General features: G+C 40.3%; 1 protein-coding gene across 13 annotated transcripts; it reads right to left on the bottom strand.

Annotated features, from left to right (window-relative positions):
* Window positions 1–123: 123 nt before the first annotated feature.
* Window positions 124–26,706, bottom strand: neb (nebulin). Of its 13 annotated transcripts, none has more exons than XM_016669046.1 (33): window positions 26,491–26,706; window positions 24,314–24,415; window positions 24,104–24,211; window positions 23,044–23,148; window positions 22,848–22,952; window positions 22,654–22,758; window positions 22,470–22,574; window positions 22,248–22,358; window positions 22,039–22,149; window positions 21,840–21,941; window positions 20,925–21,029; window positions 20,414–20,503; window positions 18,500–18,613; window positions 17,781–17,885; window positions 16,596–16,700; window positions 15,170–15,274; window positions 13,987–14,097; window positions 12,736–12,846; window positions 12,049–12,162; window positions 11,695–11,799; window positions 11,507–11,611; window positions 11,174–11,278; window positions 10,669–10,761; window positions 9,182–9,274; window positions 8,771–8,863; window positions 6,106–6,198; window positions 4,983–5,075; window positions 4,481–4,588; window positions 4,053–4,239; window positions 3,093–3,185; window positions 1,973–2,113; window positions 1,774–1,877; window positions 124–929 (listed from the first exon to the last, which is right to left on the bottom strand). In XM_016669046.1, exons 1-33 carry the CDS (start codon window positions 26,497–26,499, stop codon window positions 756–758), a joined length of 3,510 nt encoding a protein of 1,169 aa, XP_016524532.1. In that variant the 5' UTR covers window positions 26,500–26,706; the 3' UTR covers window positions 124–755. The 13 variants fall into 13 exon arrangements, with proteins under 13 accessions (XP_016524532.1, XP_016524530.1, XP_016524531.1 ...); XM_016669044.1 differs by lacking the exon at window positions 26,491–26,706 and adding an exon at window positions 25,896–26,356; XM_016669045.1 differs by lacking the exons at window positions 20,414–20,503; window positions 26,491–26,706 and adding an exon at window positions 25,896–26,357.
* Between the last annotated feature and the right edge of the window lie 255 nt (window positions 26,707–26,961).

The raw sequence follows: 26,961 nt of genomic DNA, 5'->3' as shown, positions 1-26,961 counted from the left end.
GTTAAGTTGGTCAAATCTCTATAGGACTTTTTTTTTCTTAGTGAGCTGGTCAATTTCCAGTCACCACATTTTTGGATGTGAATAAAAGTGATGGATACAAAAGAAAAGGAAGAGGCAGAATGCTGCAGGAGGTTGTGTGCTTTATTAACTACTGATTAAACGTAGACGGCCTTCAGTCGGGACCCAAATAATCGGAAGAAACAAAACACACATAAAATGCTATCAGCCAGCCTTCGGTTCAAAAGGAGGCTTAACTCATACAACTCTTGGAGAGGTTTGATCATGGAGGATAAGTGGCACAACTAACTCTTATTCACTAAACTCATTCAGATCTTAGTCATTACTGGGTCTAGTCAGGGTTCTCAGAAGGAAACGGTGGCTCGGGACAAAAACGGTACATTAAATTACGGCATCAAATCGTTGAAATGTACAAAACAGTGGGAGGGTCAGGTTGTCGTGTTTCCCCGCAGCGGGGGTCTTGGAACGATCTGAAACAGTCCGTCATCTATAGCAGGCGTGTTGTGTGAAACCAGTGTTAAAACGTCACGTCATGAAGCTTATGTCACATCCACAGGAGGCACGGCAACGGACTAAACGAGAAGCACGGCACAATTCAAATACTGTCAAAGAGCAACAAAACGGTGAAAAGCTACAGATTGCACTAAGCCACGGTTGGGGACGGCGGGAGGACCGGCCAGCTTGCCCTGTGGATGGGTCTCGCCCACTCTGGAGGGACGATGGGCAGGCTTCGTCTCTTAGATGGCTTCCACGTAGTTGGCGGGCAGCATGCCGGTCTTGCCGGTGCGCTGCACGGTGCCGTACATCCAGCCCTCGTCGATGGACTGCACGTTGACGATGACGTCGCCGTCTTTGAACGACACCTCGTCGCTGTCTGCCGCCATGTAGTCGTACATGGCGCGTACGGTTTTCTGCAGGAAACAAAGAGACGGAGGGGTCTGAGAAGAGTCTGAGGAGTTTTTTCACGTTCAGAACCGAGGAAGGTTTTTTTTTTTGGATGACGATCTTCGAGGGCCTAAAACGGAAATCCAGTATACAGTTTGACTTAAAAGCTCCCATGTAGGCATCAGATGAATGAATGTCTTCATATTTGACTTTTAGGGATAGATTCAAACTTTTTTTATATATTATATTCAGCGTCAATGACTGGCAGTGGGAATTAGGGAACTAAATTTAAACTAGTGCCAAAATGATTGATTTCAGCACTAGTTGACGATTTTTGAAATAATTGTCAACTAATGCAGATTCAAAAATGTGTCTTTTGTTGAAAGAACAAGACTCAGCAAGAATTAAGCAAAAACTACAAAAATATCTACATTTAGCAATTAAAATGAAAAAAAAAAGAGTTGTCTGTAAATATGTTCAACCCAAAACTTAACTGGACGAAATTCACCCGGTTCAAATTACTGCACACTTTACACTCCTTAGTCAGTTCATCTATAGTCAACAGGTCAGCCTTACACTGTACTAAGTCGAGCATAAAGGGTTGAGGTTTTCACAGGTTGGTAAATTTTGATCTGATTAATCGTCAGAATAATCAATGGATTGATCAATAGTTTAAACATGTATATAATTCTTATTCTTTAAAAATCACTGTATATGTATATTTTAATATCATTCCACCATAAGAAGAAGTAAAGTAAACCCTTAAATGAACACAGCATTAATTCCCATGTGTTCATGTAAACATGTGAGCTGAACTTATTCCTCCTGAAGTGTCTCTGGTGTTTCCAGAGGCGACTGCGTCCTACTAACCCCAGTGGTGGACGGGTGTGAGGGGACGGAGGAGACGGTGGTCTGCTGGGTGGCCACGGACGATGACCTCTGCTGCACCTCCACGGTCCTGGTCTGCTGGTAGCCTGCAGATATCCGACAAACGGCCGGGTAAGGGACATTCGCAGCACGAATAAAGCTCAAAACCGAAAACGGCTAAAGTGTCTCATTTGATTGTGACCCGTGGAGCTGGCCATGAAGCCGTTGCTGTAGAGAGACAGGTGGTGGTCGACGTCCTGCGACACCTCGGACTTCTCGTCGGCCATCCCGCTCAGGGCGCTGGTGGAGCGGGAGTGCTCCTTGCTGCGGCGCTGCGCTTGCACTGTCGGGTCGGAGCGGGAGAAACGAGCGGGACGTTTGAAACACGTTTAGACCAACAGCAAACTATTCACAACTGAACTTTTACATTCGCTTATATTCATTTTGCTTTACAAGGGAAGACCGACTTATATTTGGTAAGAGACAATTTAGATTACGTAAATATTTTCTAGGGTTCCTATTTTCATTAGTTTCACTTTTCTAGACTATTTAGAGGTGATTTATTTTTTGTATTTAATTAAGAAATATAAAATAAAAAAGTTCACTATATATTTGATGTTTCTAAAAGTGGGGAGGCTTTTATGGAACATTGAAAGAATAGAAAACAAAACAACAAATCAATAAACAAAAAAGGAAAGGAAGGACGCAAAGAAGGGAGGAAGGAGAGGAAAAAAAGCAAAGACAAAAGAGGAAAGAACGAATAGTAAACTTGATCAAAGGAAAGAGATAAAGAAGGAAAAATAAAGGGCAGAGAACAGAAGATATGAAGGACACGAGGAGAGAAATAAAAAGGATAAACACCAGGAAATAAATTAGGGAAGGAAAGAAAGGAAGGACACAGGGAAGGAAAAATGGTAAGGAGTGAGAAAACAATGATGGAGAGGAAGAAATTTACAGAAAGAGAAATGGTAAAACATTCGGAAGAACTGAAAGTAAACAAGAGCACAAAGCAAAAAAAACAGAAATGAAGGCATGAGAGCAGGAAGAAAGGAAGACAAACAATAAAATATACAAGAAAGAAAGGAAAGGAAGACATAAAAACATAAGAGGGAAGGAAAGGCAACATGGATAAAAAAAATCATAAAAGTACAATTTTTTCCACACTCTTCTTTTTGCATATCTGGAAAATCACCAATGCTAATCAATTTAATACTTTCCAGACTGAGTATTATTCCTGTTTTTTCTTTTGTTTATTAAATCCAAACCTCCGTCTTTTATCGATGAACCGGTTTAAATAGTTTTCCTCTGGATGTGACTCTCACCTGACATCATGTGCAGACTCCTGGACTGGATGTTGTCCTCTGCTGGGTCGTAGTCGAACACAGAGCCGGGATTGGTGCGCCACACGCGCAGATCTACACACACACACACACGCACGCACGCACACACACACGCACGCACGTTTGAGTGGCTATCTTTGTGGGGACTTTCCATTGACTTCCAATCATTTCTACAGTTCTTCTTTACCCTTATCCTATCCCTAACCATTACATGCCTAACCCTAAACAAAACTCAATTAATTACTTTAATAAAGTAGCTGTGCTTAAAAAAAAGACCCAAACATGAAAACTACAACAAACCCATACAGTTGATCATAAAGACTGATAAGTTTGAAGTTCTGTGGTACGTAACCCGACCACGTGGTTTCCTTTACAGCGCCAATAGTTTTCCTCCAAACCAGAGTGTGGTGCAAACATCCCATTACTTGGTGTTTTATTACATTGCTTGTTATTTTAAGGCATTCACAAAATCAGCATAATTCTGATTGGTGTCAGATTTAGGATGCCTTAGTCCTAAATCTGACCCCTGACCCAAAAACAGCATTTCCCCTTGTGGGGATCAGGCTTCGGTCCCACAAGGAGGAGTGGGTCCCCACAACGTCGGATGTGTCAGGAAAATGGTCCCCACAAGGTATTATAAACAAACACACACACACACACACACACACACACACACACAGCTAGCTACTAGAGCCAACACATAACTGACAGGAAGTGGTTCTATTTCTGCCCTCTAGTTTGTCACAGAGAAGGTAAATAAAAAAGAAACCTGCTTATTTGACACTAAGAATAGAAGCGAATCCATTTTCAAAAAGAAAATAGAAACTGCTCAGTAAACCTAGGAACCTAGAGACAATCCAAAAGTTTACGTTAGCTCAATAGCTTCAAATATTTACTGCTGACGTCTAAATCATTTCCACCGTGGCGTTGAGCTGTCCATACCGGTTATGGTCTCCTGGTCGTGCTCCATGGCGCGTCTCCTCTCCATCTCCACCACGCGCCGCTGGATGCCACGGTAACTGATGTCGCTGAAGTCCTGCATGTTCTTCTTGACGCGCTCCGTCACGGGGTCGGAGGTCGTGGGGGTGAAGCTGCCTTTGCTCTTCTCAAAGTCCTCGTGGTATTTTACCTGCAGGAGTCAAATCGAGGTTATTTGCGAGTTAAGCGTTTTGTTTTATGATCCTAAACCAGATCTTACTTCCTGTTCAGGGTCTGGTTTCCTGTTAGCACTGATCTGCATTTATTCATGAGAATAAAGTAAATATCTGAGACTAACCAGGCAGAATCCATCACCGAATGGCTAATTCTACTCTGTGGGCCGAACGTTGGCGGTAAATGAAAAATACGGAGAACAAATAAAAAGATCTTACTCCGGAGATGATGCGCTGCGTCTCCCTGACGCGCCTCATCTCGGGCGTGTCCAGAACGAAGGCGGCCTTGCCCTGCACCTGCCGGCGGAAGCTGTCCGAGTACAGCACCTGGATGGGGACGAGCACAGCGGGCGGACGTCAGGAATACCGACTCCGCCAACGCATCGAGAGCGGACGCACAAAAGTCAGAGGATTACTGGGAAATCAGACAAATGAATTAGCAAGGGAGATTTCTCTTTTCTTTTTATTTTCTTATTATTATTAGGAGATGAAGAGTTAGAAAAAAACACAGAGTTATGCTCCAATCTTCGGAGCGGGGACTTAAAAAAGATGAAACGGAGCAGTCTGGAGGACAAAAGAGGTTATGGATTAAACGTATTCGGAGAACAGTGCAGTCGGGATAATTAATGAGATTAACTAAAGCAAAAAGGGTAAAGGGGAAGTCGGCTCGGTTAGGATAAAGGTTAAAGGGTTTTTCTCAGAGAGCGGTTCTGGAAGGTACCGAGCTAATGTTTTCCTGGTTCCGTTTGACTCGCTCCATCTCAGGAGTAAAGACCACAGGCGTTCCCTTGGCAGAACTGTCCTTATACAACACCTACAGGACAAGAAGCACATCAGAAAACACTTAACACACCCGCCGGAGCTCACAGGTTTGGGCTCTTCGAGCGCGAACTCGTTACAAGCGAGAGAGAAAACGAGAACGCTTCTGAGGACGATGTCTGCTGGAGGAATGATGATAATAAAAAAACAGACAATAAGATTTTAGATTCACTGGAATGTTAAAAGTAGTTCATGGAGGAAAAAAAGCTTAGCTGCAGGTTAGGAAATATTGTATTAAAAAAGGCCAAAGAGGCAGGAATGATGTAGAAGATTAAAGGATATAAAGCAGTGGTGTCAAACTCATTTTGGTTTTGGGCCAAATCAAGATCATGAATGCTCTTAAAGGGCCGGTTGTGCCAGAATGTATTGATGAAACCTGATCACAAACTGTTAAAATAGCAACTAATTCCTTAAATTAAACTATATTACTGAACATCTTTTCAGTCCCTCCAGGATTTCGTGATTCCTTTTGGGGTTTTTTTACAATAAAAACCAAAGTGTTTGTAGCACTAATTTGGAAATATTATATCATCAGTTAGGGCAGAGACAGCTGTTTAGTACAAGTAATAAAGTTTTTGACAATGTTTGAGAAAAATCTGCAATAAAATCCCAATTATAATCGGAAAAAAAATAGGTGCAGGGATTTGTTGATTTTGTGTGAATTTCCACAATAATTCTCAAGAAACTGGAGAGACTGATTGGTATAATTTGGCAGTAAACAGATAAAAACTTAATTGATTTTATTGATAATATAATATTTTAGCACAGTCTAGAATCTAGAGGGCCACATAAAAAGGTACGGCGGGCCGGATTTGGCCCACGGACCTCAAGTTTGACACACGTGATACAAAGGAACAGGAGAGAGAAAGATGGAAATTACAGCAAAATGAGGTGGAGCTCAAGAATCTGCAGACTGAGCCTTAAATAAAGATGGATGCGATGAGGAGGGGAGAGGAGTCATGATGGAAACTACTGTCTACGCTCAAAAGGTTAGGAGCACACGGGGGTCGGCTTCGGTCCACTACCGAGCTGATGTGCCTCTGGGTTTCTCTGACCCGCTTCACCTCGGGCAGGTCCGGTATGGCCGTGCCTCGGCCCAGAGAGTCCTTGTATTTTATCTGGCAGACAGATATTGAAGGGTTGTATGCAGGGACAGAAGAAAAACACAAACAAAACACACGCACTCACACACTCACACACACAAAGATCAACAACAGACGACGAAGCAGAGACAGACGAACAAACACAGCAAAAAAAAAAATAGTAATAATAATAAGAAGAATGTTGTAATAAATATCTGTTCCTGAGAAACGAAGGAAGCATTTCATGTTAGAGGAATGGTTTAGCTCATTCTGGGTGTTTCCGCGTTAGAGTCACAGTCAGAAGTATCCATACACTATTCGTTGACATGAATGCTGTATCAATTCATACCTTTTCAATAAAAGCATCAATTAATTTAAAAAATAAAACCTGGGGAATTAAATGAGTAAACTGTGTACAACTTTGGCGATTTTTCAAAACAAGAACAAGTGGATAAAGTTGGAATTTACTGTAGATTTTTCTCTGAAACGTAACTTTTTGGGAAAAATGTACTTCCAGAAGCAGCTGTAATCCTCTATATTTATTACTTGAGTAATATATTTGTTTACATTTTGGTTTTTAAAATACCAGATTCTTAGGGGTGTAGCGATACAATAATTTCACGACACGATACAATATACAATATTCTGGTCACGATACGATATGCATCACGATATTTGTTGAGCGATACAATTCACTAAGATTCAGTGCATTTTTACGATTTTCTGAAAGATTTTAGAAGGACAGAGTGATTTTAGTAACATTTTGTGTTCCATAGACTTGAATTTAGTTAACTGAAAACTGATTAAAAGCACCAACTACACAATACCTGACTCTGATTGGACAGTCTAACAGTCTGCAGCTGGACAAAATGAATCAAAGACGCAGTGAGAGAATTAGTTTCTGTCATTTAATTCATTTAGATTTGACATAAAACTCAAAAGTTTAATCGGTAATCCAGGAGCAGAGTGGGGAGATTATCAGCCTCTGTAGACTCTCAATATGCAAATAATTGCACTTATGTTTTTTCTTTTGGACACTGTGGCTGCATTTTGGAGTAAAAATGCAGCCACAAATGCAGTCTTTTGGACTATGGGGAAAAAGGCTTTTGTACCTTGGCTCCCGGAGTTAGCCGTGGCTGTAAGCTGTTTACTACTAACTGCTAAAGTAGTGGCTCCGCCTCACCCCGTAGTGATCGACTCCCTGTAGCTACGCAGTGCCGCTATTCCCCTGCTTGGATCTCTGAGTAGCTGCCTTTCAGACTGCCAGCATGTCATAGTACTCTCAGTCTCTGATACTCTTTGTCTGTTGCTAATAAGAATGATCGATCAGCCATTGTTATCATGGAAATCCTCACTGCGCCGCGGATTCCGGCTGGGGGTTTTTCCTCTTTGTCTTCCTGCTCAAAACACAGCGCCGCTGCTGCTGCGCGCCCGCTTCTCCGTTCCGCTTCTCTTTCACGGTTACTTGCGCAACTTTACTTCGTTTCTCAGCAACAAAATACAGCCCATTGTTATTTATTGAAGATTTTACATTTCCAAAAACACAGGAATCTAATGTTTCGTTTCGTTTTGTACGTTTGGAAGCTCATTCCCTCTCGCATAATCGGAAAAGCGGCGCTTTTGACATTTCTCTAACATTCGGAAAAATATGGTTTACTAATTTTAGCATAACTCCGGTTATTCTTGGCCTATTAACACAATTTAAAAACTGGTGTATAGTTTATAATGTGCACTTTAAGCTCAAATTGAAAGTGAGACTGAGGGAGGCACAGTCTTCCTGCTACGCCGTAACAAACTAGACTTAAAAAGAGCTGTCAGGCTATGGACCCCTATGGTTTAACGGATACTTTCCGAGGGTGGAAAATATCGATATATATTGCCGAATCGATTTATTTATACAGCCCTACAGATTCTGGATATAATTTCCATACATTTTCACCTGACTGATGGCATCATTTTTAAGTATTACATTTAACCAGATTCTCACTAGAGTAACTTCTTGGACGGCTACTTTTTACTTTCACTTGAATACAATTTTTGGGTACTTTATCCTCTTCTGATATCTGACTAAATATTTTTAAGCAAGTTTCTGAAATTATTTTAATTGGATTTTTGACCACTAAGCGAATTGGAAACATCAGATTTCATGCTAAACTGGCTAGCATCCTAGCACAGCCCTTGCTTTTAAGCGTAAGGGAATTTTAGCCTCATTTATCCGTTTCAAAGCAGCTTCGATGCGAGTTTTGGGGTCACTGTCGTCTTGGAAACACTCTTGTGTCCAAGTTTGAAGCATCTAGCTGTTGACTTAAGGTCAAACTGAGGAATTTATCGGTTTTTAATAAAACAATCACTTAAGATGTAGGTTGGACAATCATCCCATGACTCAAATGCAGGATTTAAACTGCAGCACTCGCATGACGTCGGCATCCAGGATTAGTGTATGTGAACTTGTGGGTATCAGAGGGTTTGATGAGTCAGTTCTCGACATCTAGGATGTTCAGGAGGAGAGTTGTTACTGGCGAGGTGTTCAGGGGAAGAGGGGGGTGAAGAGTGAGGCAGGTGGGCAGACGGATGAAGGGAAGCTAGCGGGTCGGGTTCTGTAAGGTACCGTGCTAATGTTCTGCTGATTGCGTTTGACTCGCTCCATCTCCGGCGTCTCCGGCACGGACGTGCCCTGTCCCACTCCTTCTTTGTAACGATGCTTTGAACGACACAGCACAGGAACAGTCACACACGGCGGCGACGCAACCCGGCAGGAGGTTAGTGTTCGGATCGGGAGGAGAGGAAGAACAGCAAAAAAACCAGACGGGAAAATAAATGGGGGGGAAAAAATGTTTGTTTTTTTACATTTTTTTAAAGTAAGTTTGGAATCGTTTCTGGTAGGAAAAGAAGGAATGATTTATGGGAAATAGTTAGGATGGAGGAGGAAAAATCAACTCTAGAAAGCAAAAATGATTTTTTTTTGTGTGTGTGAGGGATGACAATCAGGAGGAGGGTCACTGCAGTGGTTTTCCTCTACCAGACTGATATTCTTCTGGGTTTCTCGGACCCGCTTCACCTCGGGCAGGTCTGGTATGGTCGTGCCTTGACCCACAGACTCCTTGTACTGTATCTGCCCATTGCAAACGTCACAAAGGTACAATGTGAGACAGCATCTTTCGTCCATCCACGTTCATTCTTGTTCAAACACAATAAAAGCGGTTAAATGACTGACTTTCCGCCTGACGTTAATGTATTTAGTAGGAACGCCACCAAAGTTCCTGCAGGTGATGAAAATGTTAATTCATGGGTACAAATTATGTTATAGTTGAGTCACTGCTACAAAGTCTGCAGATAGTGACAGCCACATTTATCAGCACTTCTGGTAAAAAACCAAAAAAACCCAAAAACAAACGGGTCTATTTGGTGTTTTCTTAGTTGGCCTTGTTTTGTTCCAGTTTTCTCTGGAACAAATGAAGATCCCACTGCACTGAACCTCATTGAAAACCTCCTGGTTATTGATTTTTGAACTGTTCCTGAGTTAAAACATTATATTGTTTTTTCTAAATGAATATGAACTTGTTTTCTTTGCATTATTTGAGGTCTTAAAGCGCTGCATCTTTTTGTTATTTTCACCATTTCTCATTTTATGCAAATAAATACTAAATTTTTGCTTGGAATTTCAGAGACATGTCAGTAGTCCACAGAATAAAAGAACAAACTTAATTTTACTCAAACATTTAACTATAAAGAGTAAAATCAGAGAAACTGATCATTTTAAGTGCTCTCTTATTTTATTCCAGAGCTGTATGTTTATGGATTTATACCCCAACTTGATCAACTTACATTAAAAACTGTATAATAAAAATATGCTTCAGTTACATTTATGTTAAAGATATTTTTAAATGTGGCTCAGTTTAGGTAAAAACAAACATTTGCTGAATATATTTTTCACACACTATAAATAAACTGTAAATGAAAGTTAGATTTTTAAATTTTTTGTTGAGAGATTAAAGTACTGCAGCAATAAAATAAACACTTAAATACTTTGTTTTTTTATTTTGTAACCAGGGTTACCAGTAAATGTGGCCGGTGCTGCAGATCCTTGAGGGAGTAAATGAGGAGCCCGACTGAAGCAATTTGTCCAGTTCCTCAGTGATTACAGGAACTTTCCACAGAATGGCCAAAACCATGAAAGTAAAAATTATCGGTTGGCACAACTAGAAGAAAAAAGGGTGGATATCAGTCTATCCAAACCTATGGCCATGTAGTGTGCTGTGGAAGAAAGCCGCTACGCTAGATTTTTCGCCAGATTAGCTCATTAGCTTAGCTTAGGATAAAACAAATAAATCTACAAAGAGAACCAGTAGAAAAAATTAGCTTCATATGAAAAGCTGAACTGGAAATGTTCATGGGGAGATATTAAATGTGAAGTCAGTTCAAGTTTTATTCCCAGTTGCTCGACAATGAGGGAGCATGGATGGAGAACCGAGACGATGGAGGGGGGCGGGTCACTCGCTGGAGTACCGTGCTAATGTTGCGCTGGTTACGTTTTACTCGCTCCATCTCAGGGGTTTCAGGCAGAGCCGTCCCTCCGCCCACGTCTTCTTTGTAATGAATCTTTGTGTGGATGTGGGACGAGAAGCATGAACCAGAAGTTAGCCTGATCTTCCATCTGACTCTAAATTATCTCTGATTTAAGCAAAAACAAAACATTGACAACATACACACCAACGACACAAAAAACCAGAAAAACAAATTCAAAGCACACAACAAAACACAAAGATCCCAGCTGGAAACACACAAGCTCTGCACTAGCAGCTCTAAACGTTAGTCTACAGGAGAGTTTTAGTTGCTGTAATTTAACAAAGAATCACTAAATTACTCGTTCCAAAGAGATGGGAGCTTCAGGTCAGAGTTTGTTAAAATGAGAAAAGACAAACCCAAAAAAGATTAAAGATGTAAAAGTAGGTTATCAAAAATGGTAAAAAAAGAAAAGAAAAAAAAAAGAAAACTATCATGGGATAAATACCAAGCTGAAATTCTTTGTATTTTCTTTAACACGGAGCATTTCTGGAGTGTCCTTAACAGTAGACACTTTGCCCTTTGTGTTTTTTAGGTCAACCTGGTATTGAAGCTATAAGAAGAAGGGAGAACGGCGTGGTTAAAACGTTTCACAGCAGCCAAAAGTAGGAAATAACCGTTTCTATCGCACTGATTAACAAAGTGAACAACACGAAAGAGGGCTTAGAGAAACAAAAGGATCTAAAATATCTTCACATCTCTTTACAAACCCGAGGCGGCGTCACCGGATATAAAAGTTACTGTCGTGAAGAGCGGACGGAGGGCGTCTTTTCTAACTTACGGTGCTGAAGTTCCTCTGGTTCTCACGGACTCTCTGCATCTCTGGAGTGTCCAGGACCGGCACGTAGTGAGACATCGTCTTCTCGGCTTCCTCTTTGTATTTTTTCTGTTTCGACAACACGAGCAGATTGAAAGGCACGACGGGGGGGTCGAAATGGACTCGCAGGTCCGTTTTCGGCGGCAGCGTACCTGGCTGACGATGTTCCTCATCTGCTGAGCGTGGATGATGTCCGGCGTGTCGATGACGGTGGTGTAGCTGGCTCGGTCCATCTCGGCGATCTGCTTGTACTTGGTCTGCAGATTTCAGCATGCATGTCTTAGATCAAGTGTTTTACAAAAGCATGGGTGTCTGTTGAGCTACTACAGATTTTGTCACAGTAACTCTAACCTGTAATGTTACACATTAATTTGTGTTATTTATTTTAAGATAAACTTTCAATCAAATATACTGAATTGTGTGGCTGTAATGTGACACATTTGGCAAAGGTATTGATATTTTTGAAGACACCCTGACACATTCAGCAGATGTTGCTCAGAACAGACCTGGCTGAGGATTTCGGTGGCGTTCCTGGCTCGCATAAAGTCCGGCGTGTCGGTAGCCAAAGCCAACATTCCTTTGCCCTTGATCTCCTGCTCCAGTGCCTTCTTGTACTCCCTCTGCAAATACAAACAGCAGCTTTGTTATTCACCAAACAGATATATAAAAACTGATTACTCTGTCATACTGAGGAAGGCTGCAAAACCCCTAGGGGGACGGGGAACAGAGGAGGTTAGCAGGAATTAGCGACAGGATTTAGGGATGGAGGAAGGTGTGGCGCTCCAATAAAGCTGCTTAAAGAAAAAAGAGTTAGGATAGTCAAGAGGATGTTAAAACATAATTATTTCTCTGTTCAAATACGACCAAACGAATTTCTAAAAATTTGAACCTAACTACACTAAAATGCAACACTTTACATGTTTATTTTTTAAAGAAAGTTACAAAGTTTTAGCACATTCAAGTTTTTAATCACACAGAGTGACATAAAAAAAAAACATGTAAAGATACACGGGGGGAAAACAAGATGTGAGGAAAATTATTTCAAACTAAAGCGCGATGGAACGTTAGTCTTGTCAAAAAGCAGGAAGTGAGGCGATGCGAGCGCAGGTGAGAGCGGGGGGAGGGGGAGGGAGTGTTATGGGAAGTCAGAGGAGAGCGTGTCGCCACCGCCATCAGCTCTCGGTCAGCCGTACCTCACACAGGATCTGAGTGGCATTCTTTGCCCTCAAAAGCTCCGGAGTTTCCTCCAGTACAGTTAGCCCTTTACCCTTCACTCCCTCCTCTAGATCCTTCCTGTACTCTTTCTACACCATGGAAGAAAGACAAGAGAGACTGCAGAGACGGCCACACAAGCAGGCAAGGCCGAGGCATATGGACAGTCAGGGCTCAAAGTCACCAAAATCTCAACAACAACAACTTAAAAACAACAACAAAAAACATTTGCTTTTATATTATTACAGCTAGAAACACTTTCAGTGGAGATGTTGTTGACTTTGGCAAGAATCCTGGAAATAGACAAGATGAAACATATTTTACAGGATAAAACAGAGGGCTGGGCGATGCATTCATTTAAACAATTCAATTTTGAAGGTTTAATTTCTGAAAAAACTTGGATTTCATTTTTTTTGTTTCGCCAATGTAAAAAAAAATGTTCAAAGTGATATTGTCTTATTTACAGCTTTTATGTATTTGGACTTTGAATTCAAGTCAACTCCATGACCAAATGTAGCAGTCAGGATAAGACATCCTTCATGTTTTTTATTACAACAATAAAGCCATGTCATGAAAAGAATATGGTTGTATGAATACAGGAATAAAGTCGTAATTTGAGAACTCCAACACAAAAAATATCCCAAGATTTTTCCCCCTCAATTTTAAGACATTCTTCTAGTAAAATCTTTATTCGGCTAATATTATGACTACATTATTGCAATTAAACAAAAAAAAAATCTCATAGCCTGGCCAACTCACAGAAATGATGATTGAAATAAAAGATTGAAAAATATTGTTTCAAAAAAGCGAGAGACAAAAAAACATAAATTAAAATGAGATCTGGTATAAAAAAAATATATCTGATATTTTATTTTGAAGCCATATCGCCCAGCCCCAATAAAACACGTAACACAGTTTGAAACCAGCATTTCACAGAAAACATCACTTCTCCAATAAAACCGTCACATGCATAAAGACCGACGGCGAAACGAGGAGCTTTAGACGTCAGTGGATGCAGCACTAATTTCTCTGCACAGCATGCAGCGGGGTTGGAGGGTGCTGTTGGGTCAAACGAGCAAGCATCTAAAAATAAATAAATAAAAACCCCTGAAAAGGAAAAGTCAGAGGATAAAAGGTGTGAAGGTAGAGAGGGACTTCGGTTGTGGAACAGTCTTAGTATGATGAGGAAGAAGAAGGGGGCAAATTAACGGGATCAACCATCCTTCTGTTACCTCGCTGGCTATTTTGGTGGCGTGTCTGACATGAATCATGGCAGGGGTGACCTCCAAGCCTGAGAGGTTCTTCCCCTTCATGAACTCCTCATAGTCCTTCTTATAGTCTTTCTATTGGCCACAAAGACACAGACAGACAGACAGACAGAGCTCAGACAAACACATGCAGGCAGAGCAGGGCTCAAGTGCAGCTACAGCATCGTCGTTTGCAAAGCAGCTGCCAAAAACGGACATTTTTCAGCCTTTCTGGTCCAACGCCTGACGGAAATCTAAACACACAGTGACTTGGAAGCAACTGCATATAGTTAATCACTGCCGTTTAACGGATACGTAGGCTCAATCCTCCATGTTCACACACAATTGACTGTATGTGAACTGTGTGTGTTGCACTAAATAACATCCAAGTTTCAAATAACAATAAAAAAAATCATCAATATAGGAAGTAATGAGTAAATGAAAACATCAATATGTAAAACAGAAGTAACTGAGATTGAAAACTGGTGTGGTAAATATTGTCACACCACAACCTGAAAATGTTAAATTTTTTGACTCCTCAACCATTTTATAACAAAATGTATTCATTGAAAGCACTTTGGATAAACTAAGCGTGTATTAAAGCATTAAAATAAGTTTTTTAAGATCTAGGCCATGGCTTTTCAAGTTCAGAAATGAATAAGTACTGAGAACTTGCAGGATGATTCAAGCTGTATAATTGTAAATCTGACTGTGTGGCCATTTCAAAGGAAACTCCTGGAGGTGAGTGAAAACCTGAGCGGCCTCTTAAATTGTGTATTGTTAGGGCCGGCTGTGCGTCTTCAGGCTTCATAGATCCGTTTTACTGCTGACTTCCTGGCATCGTAACTGAAGTCAGAAATTTCAAAAGTCAACACTTTTCAGTTGAATTATATTCTGAGCTCAGCTAGCAATAAAAAAAAGCACAATAAATGCAAGAATGATTGTTTTTAGGTGTCAAAAAGGTAATTACAAATCAAAACAGAGTGACTAAATCGTTCTTCAGTACTTCCAACAACTTCTGTAAGTTTGCGGTTACCAACCAACCGAAAAGCTTCGAAGGTGCCAACAAGGTGCTCTACATTTTGAATCTATTGAGACTCGACAGAGTCGCTGAAGCGAAGCTGGCGTCTGCAGCTGCTTTCAGCAGGAGGCTGAGGAGAGTCTTTACCTGGCTCTGCATGTGCTGGGCCTCCTTCGCGGTCACATAAGTCGGAGTCTCAAAGTCCAGCATGGGTTTGCCCTTCTCCTTCTCGTACTTCTCCTTGTATTTAACCTGAAACGGCCCAAACAGAGCGCAGTGTAACATAAGTTTGATTAAATGTTGCCATCTAAAAGTTGGCATGAGAAATATACTTAGCTTGCAGACTCTCATCCTAAGATTCAGATCTGCATGTATATTTTTCACATTTAAGCCAATGTATGAGGTTGGGATGTCCTAATCCAATCCCAAGTGTTAGATTGAAGTCTAATGTAAAATCTTTTTTTTTTTAAATGTTGTTCTGCCCCATTAGCACAATGTTAGCACAGTCTCTCTAGCCAACCTGCTTTAGAGCTACTTTATTGCTCTAAAGCTGGGGTGTTGGGCCAACATGTATTGCTAAATCTGCTAACAAAACTGTTCAAATATAAATAAATTCTTAAAATTAAATACAGTTCAGTCCCTAAAGGATTTTGTGATTGTTTTTCTCCAATAAAAGTCTAAGTGTTTGGGATTTAGAAATATCATTATGGATTATAGCTTATCAAGAAAATCTTAACAGCTGTTTGGTAGAAGTAAGAAATAGCGCCACCTGCAGGTTGGAGAAAACAGTCACTTAGATCCAAAAATCTGCAACAAAAACACAGAATTATGTATAAAAAGTGCAGGGATTTGTTGGTTTTGTGTGAATTTGCAAGAAGCAGGAGGCAATAAATTGATAAAAACTGTTTTGATTTGACTGATAAAGTGATATTTAAGCAGGCCGTTATCTTGACGGTTCTATTTGTGTGTCACATTAGAGTCTAGAGGGCCACATAAAAAGCTGCGGCGGGCCGGATTTGGCCCCCGGGCCTTCAGTTTGACATGTGCTGTAAAGGATCTAGGTTCTTCCGGAACAATGATCGTTGTTTTCCTCGTTAGCGTGACGTTGCAGATTCGTCTCAGTCCGTTTCAAGTGACCCAGATGGCTGCCTGCAACTGAGCGCAGTGCAGAGAGCAGCTGAAACACCGGTCACTAAATTCTACTATGTTCAAGGGAAAAGGACTAAGTTTGTGAAGCAAGAGAACATTTCCTGTGAGTTTTGTCTGCACATGACCAACAGTAAACAATTCTGTCATATTCAAACTGTGTGTGTGTGTGTGTGTGTGTGTGTTAGCATTGCTAACTTCAGCTTAGCTTTTCAGTGTAAAAACATAGTAAGCAGGATCAAAGAACAGAGAAGCAACACTATCAAACTGAGAATATCTGTAATTTTAAATGAGCAGAATTTGTAGGTGTCTAAATAAATAAATACTGATCAGGACATCACTAGTGTCGGGTGGAAATTCATACAAACTTGAAGATACTTTCAGGAAGGCAAAGTGTTTGTTGGTCCCCGCAGTTTGTACCACTTACGTTGCTCTGCAGCTCAGAGGCCTCCTTGAGATGAAGTTGCTCTGGTGTGTCAGGAATCATGTGGTAGTGACCCTTACTCTCCTCAAATTTCCTCTTGTAGCGGTACTACAGGGAGTTCCCAGTAGAGTCAGGCAGCTCAGTACAGTAAAAGGAGACGTGTCTGGCCAGAGCCTACTCCATTTCAGATGAAGGGCTCAGGCCGGACCTTGCAGGAGTATTCACACGCCTACAACTTTTCACACTTTATCACAATAAAACTTTAGTTTGTTTTTTTTTGTTGGGGTTTTGTGCGATAGACCAATGCAAAGTAGCACGAATTGTGAAGTACAAGGGGGATATACAGTTTCAGACCCTGTCACATATTGTTAGCTAGATTTAAGTCTGGACTTTGGTTAGACCATTCTAATACAATGAACAAGCTTTGAGCTAAACCATTTTATTTGTATTTGTCCTGGCAGAAGATGAAACTTCTCTCCTGTCTCAATTTTTTTGTGGCCTCAGTATTTTTAACACCTTCTTTTTCTTCTTCTTTATTCGTGTTATGTCCCCCACATGGCTGGTGACGAATTTAAAAAGGATTTTTCAAAGGTAAGGGAGCTGAATACACATGCATGCCACAATTTTCAGTTATATTTGCAACACATTTGAAAACTATCCTTCCACTTATGAATGAATCACTACATTTAGTTGGTCTATCACATAAAATCCCATGACGCTTGCGATTCCAACATGACAAAATGTGAAAAGGGGGCAGGAATACTTTTGCAAGGCACTGTAAATATTATAAACAGCAGGAAACGCTAACTTCAACCATTAATGGAGAGATGTAGTTACAAATTAGAGGATAAAATGATCAATAGACGTTGGATTTTATGTTAGGCGATCCTTAATCAAAGTTTGATTTGGCCTACAGGAGTAAAAGTGAAGCATTAGATGTTAAAGGTGAGGAGGGTCAGGATCACTACCAGATGAGATCTGTGAGGTTATGAGTGTTTAGATGAAGGGTCCTAGAGTTTCAGTCTCTATGCGATGATGAATAGTTTACAACAAGCTTCTAATTGGTTCTGTTACTGTTTCAACACACTACTGAGGGAGGACGGGAAGAAGGCAGCTGGGGTGGGAGCAGGAAAGGGTTAAGTCGTGATAATGATGATGATGATGGTGGTGGTGATGATGGTATCTTACGTCACTTGAGAGCTTGCTGGTGCTCAGACTGTGCTGCATGGACAGAGATTCGGCCATGTCAGTCACAGGTTTGTGGATCTTCTTCAGGTCGCCTTTGTACTTCACCTGGGAGGCGTCAAGAGACGAAGTTTTAACGCAGTGAGCGCCTAACCTCTGTCAGCTGATGTGAAATCAGGGATGAGGTGTTGTTACACATATTTTTTACTAAATTAACTTTAGTTTAGTCAAGATTTCATTGGTTTGGTTCATTGGTTTTTGAAGACTTTTGACCATTTTAAAGGACAACCTTCCAGACTCCTCAGAAGCAGCATTCAGCTTCTACGCAAATACAAATAAAATGTGATTTATTTGATTGATTAATAAGCAATCAAACCAGAGTTCTTTTTATCATGAATAATCTTTTTTTTTTTTTTTTTAAACAAAACATACTTGGTACTTCATCATCTGGTGAATTTTGCAACCTTTTAACACTCATTATGATAAATATCACAATTAACTAATGAGACCATACAATCCAGACTGCAAATTCTTAAACATTGTCATGCGTTTAGGTGGTAAAATTCATCCAAATCATTCTACCCCTAACGTGATTTGATCCTTGAAGAACTACGCTCTGCTATATTTGTTACAATCCTTCAAACTTCGAGGAGCCGCTCGACAGCCACCTCCACGTGTTCACACACAGAAACGGGCGTGAAGCCGGTTCTGGGATTACCTACCTCACTAGCCAGGTCATTGGCGTCCTTCAGGGTTTTGTAAATCTTGCTCTCCTTCAGGTCAAATTGAGGTTTCTTTCCTTTCATCTCCTTGTCAAACTTCTCCTTGTACTTCACCTGGTAAGGCAGAAAGGTGACACATACTGGAAGTCAGCGCAAGCTCCGTGTTGGGACAAAACAAGTGGATTTACAGACTCCAAGTGACACAAAGGCACGGTACGCAAGTGTATCCGAAAGGATTAGTAACTCAGATTCCTGACACTTTCCTTGCCTTGGACATGCTGTGTAACATTTGGCATCTGTGGACAGTACCAGTACACATTTATTGTGACCCCCGGTTGAATCTGTATGGTGAAAAACATTCGTTCATCTTTTTATTCACAGCAGCGTAATATCTACTCTTCATCAATGCAACCTTTAAGCTGTGTACATTTACTCATCGTGAGAAAAATAATTACAGTTACCAACAACTGTACCCTCTATAATTTTGTTGAAAACATCTACTGTACTTTCCAGACTACAGAGCGCATCATACTATAAGCCGCACCTACAATTTTTTTGAAAAAAAGATCGATAGCCCTTAACTTAAAAGCTGTATCATATGAGTTTGAAGAAATTTCTCTGTCCTGCCTGCTGCTAGCATGTGTTTGTTCTAAATGAAAATTAGCACTTTCTTCTTTGATTTCCAATTTTGACTTCCAATTATTCACTGCCTGCTAAAGCGCCCCCTGGTGGTTGAAGAAAAATAAACAGAAAAGCCGCACCGGGCTACAACCCGCATGGTTCAAAGCGTGGGGAAAAAAGTAGTGGCTTATAGTCAGAAAAATACCATAATTAACACAGGAATAAATATAATAAAATTAAATGCTTTTGAAACCTTTTTCAGCTTGAGACTATAATCCTGGAATAAAAGACAAATTTGTCTTAATCAATCATGCACCTTTTTTTTTTAAACCGGGGATGACAATAAGTGTACCTGGTGCTTTAAATGCTCTTATATGTGCATGCAAAAATATATTTTTATTATTCCATGTATACATTTAATATTTAACCCCAACCAAAGGCTGATAAATGACAGGAAAAGTCAACATCTGAACATGTAAAAACAATAATCTTAAAAGTTCAAGCTGATATGTATCTCTTAGCTACTAAACATAAAAGCATTGTTGATCTGTTAAAAAAAGTATATTTTTAAATCTACTTCTGATGCTTTTAATCTGAACAAACTGATTCATTTAATAGCCAGAAGAGGTGGTAGTTTTGTTTTCAATTTATGTATAATAATAATAATAATAATAATAATAATAATAATAATAATGATAGAAATAAAAAAGGGTTGACTAATATGTTCCACTGAGCTAGTTGAGTATAAAGAATATTTTAAGAATATAAATAACAAGTGAACACAATAAACATTTTAGAAAAGAATCATTAGCATCCCCAAAGCTGTTAGCTGAGCTGAAGTCTACAAGGCTATGCTGCCCTCTAGTGTTCAAATCATGAATAAATCCCAGCAAAGTTCTCTGAGCTACAGCTTCAGAAAAATACAGCAGTAAAAGCTTCAGTTTCAGTCTGCGATCTATCAGAAACACAAGGAAGAATAACCTGAAACTATTTTTTAAATAAAATTAAACAAATACAGTCTGAATCCCAGTGCAGCTAATGCATTTTCTAGGCTTAGCATTGAGCCACAGCTTGTCCTACTGAGGAAAACAAGGGATGCACACAGAACTGAAGGGTGCAAACAAACAGCAAGACAAATCAAAGCACAAAATAGTTTCATACACTGGATTAAAAAAAGAAAATGTTTTTAGACTGCTGTAGCTCAAAATAAAAAATAAAAAATACAATACAATTCACTTTAAGAGACAGACAGATAGCAGCATCCCTTCAGTTTTAGGACATGCGCCTCCTTACATCACTAGTCACCGCACTCATTTTCTTAATGTGCCGCATCAGTGGGGTATCATAGGAAGCTGCTCCATGGAGGGAGGCCTTGCCCTCCACCTACAAAGCCCAGCGAGGTTGTGGAATGAGGAGACAAAGACATTATGGGAGCAGAGATGAGAGGAAAGAGATTAGGATGACTAGCAAGAGAGAAGAGGAGTGGAGAAAGAGAGACGTGAGGTCAGGTTTAAGGATGGAGTTAGACATGTTAAACATGAATATACTTTATGAAGTCACAGTGACAGATTAAAACATGGATTTTAATATGAAGGAAGCACTATCACACTATCAGAGAGCTGCTAGTTCAGTCGTTGTGCCAAGAGGAGGAGTGCTGCTAAAAGCGTCACATCTACCGCAGTGAGGTAGAATGAAAACTAAACCAACGAGGTAAAAAAAAAAAAAAACATGTTAGCAGAAGGGGTGAGGTGTGTCTGTATCCTGAGATGTAGGAAGAGAACATGATTTATTTCTCTCGTCGTACCTGACTGGTCAGCTGGGACACGTGGGTCGCCAAAGCGATGTCTGGCCGGTGGATCAGGGAGCCTCCACGACTGGCCTCTTCGCGAGCCTTTTCACGGTAACCGATCTGACGGACGGAGGAGGAAACGAGAGTCAGCGCACCGGAAACAAACTCAGCTGATGTACCGGTGGGTTTGTTTTGGTTCCAGATCGACATCGGGGAACGACGTGCGACGGTTGAAGACACGGCGGTCAGCGTGGCTGAGCGGTCACAGCCTCGTGAAAACAAACACAAAAAGCTAATCAAAGAAGACTTGTGTTTCACAATACTTTAATTATTGAGCAGTAATATCTCAAAGTGCTTAAAGTAAAACGTGATTTGAATTATTTAAATTAACCAAAAACATGATTATTGCTGCATTTACTATATCATTATTATTACTATTATTCAATTATTGTTGGTGTTTTTGTTATTAATGCTAGTTTTCAGCATTGAAGCTAGCATACTTAATGCTAGTTTCAATGATAGCATAAATACATTAGCATTATATTTTAGAAGAAACATTATAGTAGAGGAAATACCATTGTTGCAAATAATATTTCTTCATTAATTAGAAGATATCATGATTGTTCATCCACTGTAATTAAATTAAATAGATAATATATTGATTTGCTAACTATGAAGTACAGGTTTATTTGTCATATGTATGGATTATACATGTAATGTATGTAGTATTATGCATGTAACAGTGGATAAGGAGTGGGAACATTGATGCATTTACACTTCCACCCCACTCTCTTGAATAGGTAAAACAAAAGTTTTGACATTTAAGTATTTTTTCTACATATTCAAACAGCAAACAAGTCCAGGAACAATACCTAAACTTTCACCTGCTCAAATCGAATCAACCTTTTTCTAAGTGTATTTGACGCTTACATCACTAACGAGCTTAGCAGCCTGGGTGGCCTTCCTGATGTCAGGACGGTCCACTACAGTAGTGTAGTGCAGGTTAGCCTTGGCATCCTTTTTGTAGGCGACCTGTGAAACGATACAGAGAGAGACAGAGAGAGAAAGTACAGTGTAAAAACCGAGCAGCACCTCAAAAAGACAAACGTTTGTGTAGAAATACTCTCACGTTGCTCTGACTCTTTGCCACGTCCATGGCATGCTGAACATCGGGTGGCACGATCATTTGGTTGTACACCGACTTGCCTCTCTCCTTCTCAAACTTCTGTTTGTATTGTTTCTGTACGTTTGGGAGAACAAGAGAGACGCAGTTCAGGACAAGGAGATCATTTGGGCACCATTGGCTGATTTGGGTACAATGTAAAAGAAACGTTGTACCTCGCTGATCAGCTTCTTGACCTCCCTGCTGTGGGCGGTGTCGCGAGTCTCAGCCAGCTTGGTGAATGAGCCGGACTGCATGATCTTCTTGCTTTCCTGCTTGTATTTGCTCTGAGAATGGGTGTGGAAGTGTGAGGACTCACATCATCTAGTGTTGATACGCTTTACTCCAAGCATAAAGTGTACAAATAATGGAGTACCCTTTTATTTACTGGCCCTTACCTCTGATACTAGCGTGCGCACGGCTTTGGCGTGGAGAATCTGAGGAGTATCCAGAACAGGTACGTAGTGGCCCTTTGCCTTCTCGTACTTCTCTTTGTACTTCACCTGGAGACGGTGAATGGTATGTTGATGTGACCCGTTTCATTGGTTAAACTCACAGATTACTTTCACAAGAACCACTTACGTCACTGGCCATCTCTGCATTTTTCTTGTACAGGAGAGTGTACTTGTCGTCCGCGACAGGTATCACACAGCCCTTCATCATCTCTTTGTCGTACTTGTACTCAACCTGTGGGTGAAATCATATTTAGGTCAACACTGACAAATGCACAAAGATTTAGAAATTACAGTCATGTAATAAAACAACAATGGACTCACATCACTCTGCTGCAGAGAGTTTTTGGCAGCGTTGATAAAATCTGGTCTGTCTGCTGTCCAGATCCACTTGTTCTTAGTTGCCTCATACTTCTTCTTGTAGTCAAGCTAGTAACAGAAACATGAGAAGCACTTTTTAACTGTTGCTAGGGTGTTTTGTGTTTCCAACAAGCGTTGTTATCTCTTTGTAGATGCTTACGTTGCTGATGTTCTTGTAGGCCTCCTTGGCAGCACGGATCTCGTGAGCCTCTGGGTCCATGTTGATCTGAGCTTTGCTCTTCTCATACATCTCTTTGTATTTCAGCTGAAAGAGGAATAGTTACAAGAAAGAATAGGCTGGTTATGGCCAATCGTCATGAAGTTTTACCAAATGTTTCACCGCAGCGCTGCTACGGCTTGAAATCTTTTAAATGAGATGCCAAAAAGCATGAAGAAAGGAGCGAATGGCTTCCTTCAGCTGCATGAAGCTTAGAGTAACACACTGACAGGCGTTTTAAAGCTGCAGATGGGAAGATGAGAGCTGCATGTTTGTTAAGAAGCCAACTGAAGGCTGGCTAACTGAGCAGATAGCCTGACTAATTAGCCAGCTAATATCGGCCTTATTATTCTGGAAGCATTTTGGACAGTAGGCACATTCACATAGAAACTACAGAAACTATAAAATTAGTATTTCTGCTGAAATAAAATAATAAATAAAATATTCCCTATTCTAACCATAATATTTCCATTTGTTACATTAAAGTATGTAACTTTTATAAAAAAGTTTTTTTTACATACTTCTTAAAATTTTATGTTAGTCTGTCACTCAGTTCAGTATAACAGGAGCAGCAAAAAAAAAAAAAATCAATTGAGTGTTTCAGTCAGAAGCAGCCAATCAGAGCCAGGGGGTGGGACTTAGCGCTGTCAATCACCCACATGCCCTCCCTCTTGCTCTCTGCTAGGCTACAGCTCCTTTCTCACAATAGAGTGAATGCTCAAGATAGTTACCATGGCCACCAGTTATGGAGAATAAACAGTTTCCTGTAACAGTACTTTTTTTTTCCACCATTAGCACAGCTGCAGCGCATACACAAGCACGACTGACAGTGCTAAGACCCTCCTTATGGCTCTGTTAAAATAAAACCTATGCAGGCTACTCCAGCTTCAGTTCTGTGATATAGTAATAAAGTGTTTCTTTTTTTAGATACAAGGAATTAGATCATGTTTCAAATTTGTAGATGAAAACGTATGTAGAAATGTGTCGCTAGAGTGAAACTTACGTTGCTGGTGATCTCTTTGACCTTCTTCATGTGCTGCTGGTGTGGAGTGTCATAAGGCAAAGTGTATCCCTTGGCTTTGGTCTTGTTGTACTCCATCTTGTAGATGACCTAAGGAGAGACGAGGAATAATTTAGTAACAGAAATTTAAAAAAGAAAAAAAAGAAAAGAAAAAATGGTATTAAATGATAGGGAAACTCCACTAAAACTTACATCAGTGATCTTCTTGCTGCGTTTGTGAGTCTCGTACTCAGGAGTCTCCAGAACAGACGTGAACTTATCTTTGGCGCGTTCATACTGCTCCCTGTACTTCCACTGAGGAAAAGGACGGGTAAAGTTAGTTTAGCTCGTAAAAAGGCGGCGTATTAAATGTTTTACATTCAAATCTGGCATTGTTTTTGCTTTTAACTTGTGAACGCAACGAGAAACTATACAAAACAAAATGATTTGAAATATCCTTAAAGCCAAAGAGAATTAAAAACATGTCTTACAGAGACTTAACATTTTAGAATCAACTAAAATAGTCAAATAATAAACTTGTAATAGTTTATTACCTATTATTGTAATAAATAGTTTATTACATTAAACTTGTAATAACAATTTAGATAATTACTATTGTTATATTTTCAGTTTTTTTGGATGGTTATCTGACTCCAATTAAAGAAAAGTCAGAAACATCATATTAACTTCCATCAAAAAGAACCAAGTGAAGTATTAGCATGCACAATATTCACCAAAAACATGCTTTGTGAGCCACATACAGACACAAAGATGACGATTAAAACACAAGTTACCACTGCTTGGTGATGAAAGTTGCAGCACTCACATTCTTCTCATTAACCAGCTGCTCTTCTCACTGAGCTAAACTTAATATTACTTCACAATTTACCCACAAAATAATGCATTTTTACATAAAACCACAGCAGAATTATAAATTATCCCTTGTTTTGGATTTTCTCATGGAGTTAGGAGTGTCAAAGGAGCTGCTCGGTTTTTCTGAAAAGTTTGACTACCTCTGGTGATGCGATGTAATGTTGCTTTGGTAAAATGCTACATAGTAAAAATGTACACAATAAAAGAAAAAATGTAGAAAAAGAACCTAAAATCGGCACCTAATTTAATATAACAATAAATATGTAGAAGCTCTGCAGAAGGTGACTAACTCATTTTGTGATTCTGTGTTTGGTCTCAACTGTGCAACGACATTGTGTTTTAGAGTTAAAGTTTCACCGACGATGAGAGGGAAGTGATGGAGGGATTAGAAAATGAAGGAGGAGGAATACATGGACTTAGAACCACTTTTAGGAGGATTAAATGGATGAAAAACAAAATCAATGTCCACAAACACCAGGAAGAGAGAAACAATCTCTAAAAAAAAACGTCACGAAACTTGAAAACCAAATGATACGGCAAGAATATCAAATCGCATTATTTTGACTTTTCAAATTTTCATGTAAAAACATACCTCTTATTAGAATAAAACATACATTTGGGTCAAAAATGACTAATTAATGAACCTTCTCGGACTTTATTTAGGCCATTTCTGAACAGAATGTTATCTTTTTGTCAACTTGTGTAGCCCTTAACCAGCAGACTTCATCTGAATCCAAAACCATATTTCAATTTAAAAAGTCAAACAACGTCACAACACAGTGCACTCTGGGTACATAAAGCACTAGTTTGTGAAGCTGAAATGAAAAATGTCACATAACCGTCTAATAACTCAACATCACGGACGCGGCTCCTGTGTGTTTGTGGACAGGTTACAACAGCTCACTGGTCTCTGACGGTTTACCTTGCTGCCCATAACGGACTGGCAAAGCGCTGTGAGGATGTCAGGGCGGAGAAACTCATTGCAGCCACTCTTTAGCAGATCCTTTGCTCGGGATTTATACATTTTCTGTCCACACACACACACACACAATAACGAACATACACACAAAGCATGCCACAGTTTAGAACAAACTAGGAGACAGAAATAACACTGAGAGGGACTGGAGGAACGCTCCGGAGATCCGAGGAAGACACTCGAGTGTCGGCATCTGTCCCCAGAGAGAGAGACAGAAGTGACCACCTTCGCTAGAGCCGGGTTCGAAATGTAAATGATTTAGATAATCTGTGAAGTCAAGCTGTCTCTCTCACGGAACAGATGCAGATAGATCATGCTCACTCAACACAGCAGCTGCTGTTTGAGTGGCATGGATTACAGGAACCTGCGAGGGACAAGTAGGAAGAGAGACAACGATACAGAGGAGCCCATCACAGCCATGCGGCGGCCAGCCCCGCCGGCAGGTCTGTCGACAACCTCATGCGCCGGGTGTGAGCGGCCCGGAGGACCGGCGGCGTGCGGGTGAGGCCGCCCGGTCGCCCGGCACGTCCGGGACGGTTACCTGGCTCATCTTCCTGTTCTCCCTGGCCAGCTGGTACCTAGGATCGTCTGTGGTTATGGTGAACTTATCCCTGGTCTTCTCATAATTAGCTCTGTAGATCCTCTGCTCAGAATTTCAGAAGGTCGTTAAAAACAAATGTCAGGGGGAAAAAGAAACGGAGTCTCTGGTATGTCAGCAAACTTTAAGGAACAGTAGTAAAAAGTAAAATAAAATAACATGTTGCTGTAAAAGTGGACACCTGGGCTGCCTGTTCAACAAAATGATTTCACATTAAGGCCTGGCGCCGCCCCCCTCACCACCACAAAAAGCTGTTAGCTCCCCCAATGTTGAGAATCGGTGATTTAAGCAAAAAAAATCTAATAAAATAAAAACATTTACATTATTTTACCTCCATGTAGAGTCCAAGAGAGAAGCAAAGAGACAAATAAACATAGTTGATCATTTCAAAGCAAATAATAATGAAATAATTTG

Source organism: Poecilia formosa, unplaced genomic scaffold (assembly GCF_000485575.1).
Source record: "Poecilia formosa unplaced genomic scaffold, Poecilia_formosa-5.1.2 Scaffold19, whole genome shotgun sequence".
Classification (NCBI taxonomy): Eukaryota; Metazoa; Chordata; class Actinopteri; order Cyprinodontiformes; family Poeciliidae; genus Poecilia; species Poecilia formosa.
Note: the sequence above shows the minus strand (reverse complement) of the source record. Positions and strands in the feature narration are given on the sequence as shown.

Bases quoted from the DNA above. Each gene is read 5' to 3' on its own strand.
- neb (XM_016669044.1), bottom strand. From the start codon at position 25,997: ATGTATAAATCCCGAGCAAAGGATCTGCTAAAGAGTGGCTGCAATGAG. The intron at 12,847-13,986 runs GTAACAGAAGGA...TCCATGGTGTAG, and splicing joins CCACCAAAATAGCCAGCGAG to AAAGAGTACAGGAAGGATCT. The intron at 6,199-8,770 runs GTACCTTACAGA...TCTGTCTGCCAG, and splicing joins ATCAGCAGAACATTAGCACG to ATAAAATACAAGGACTCTCT.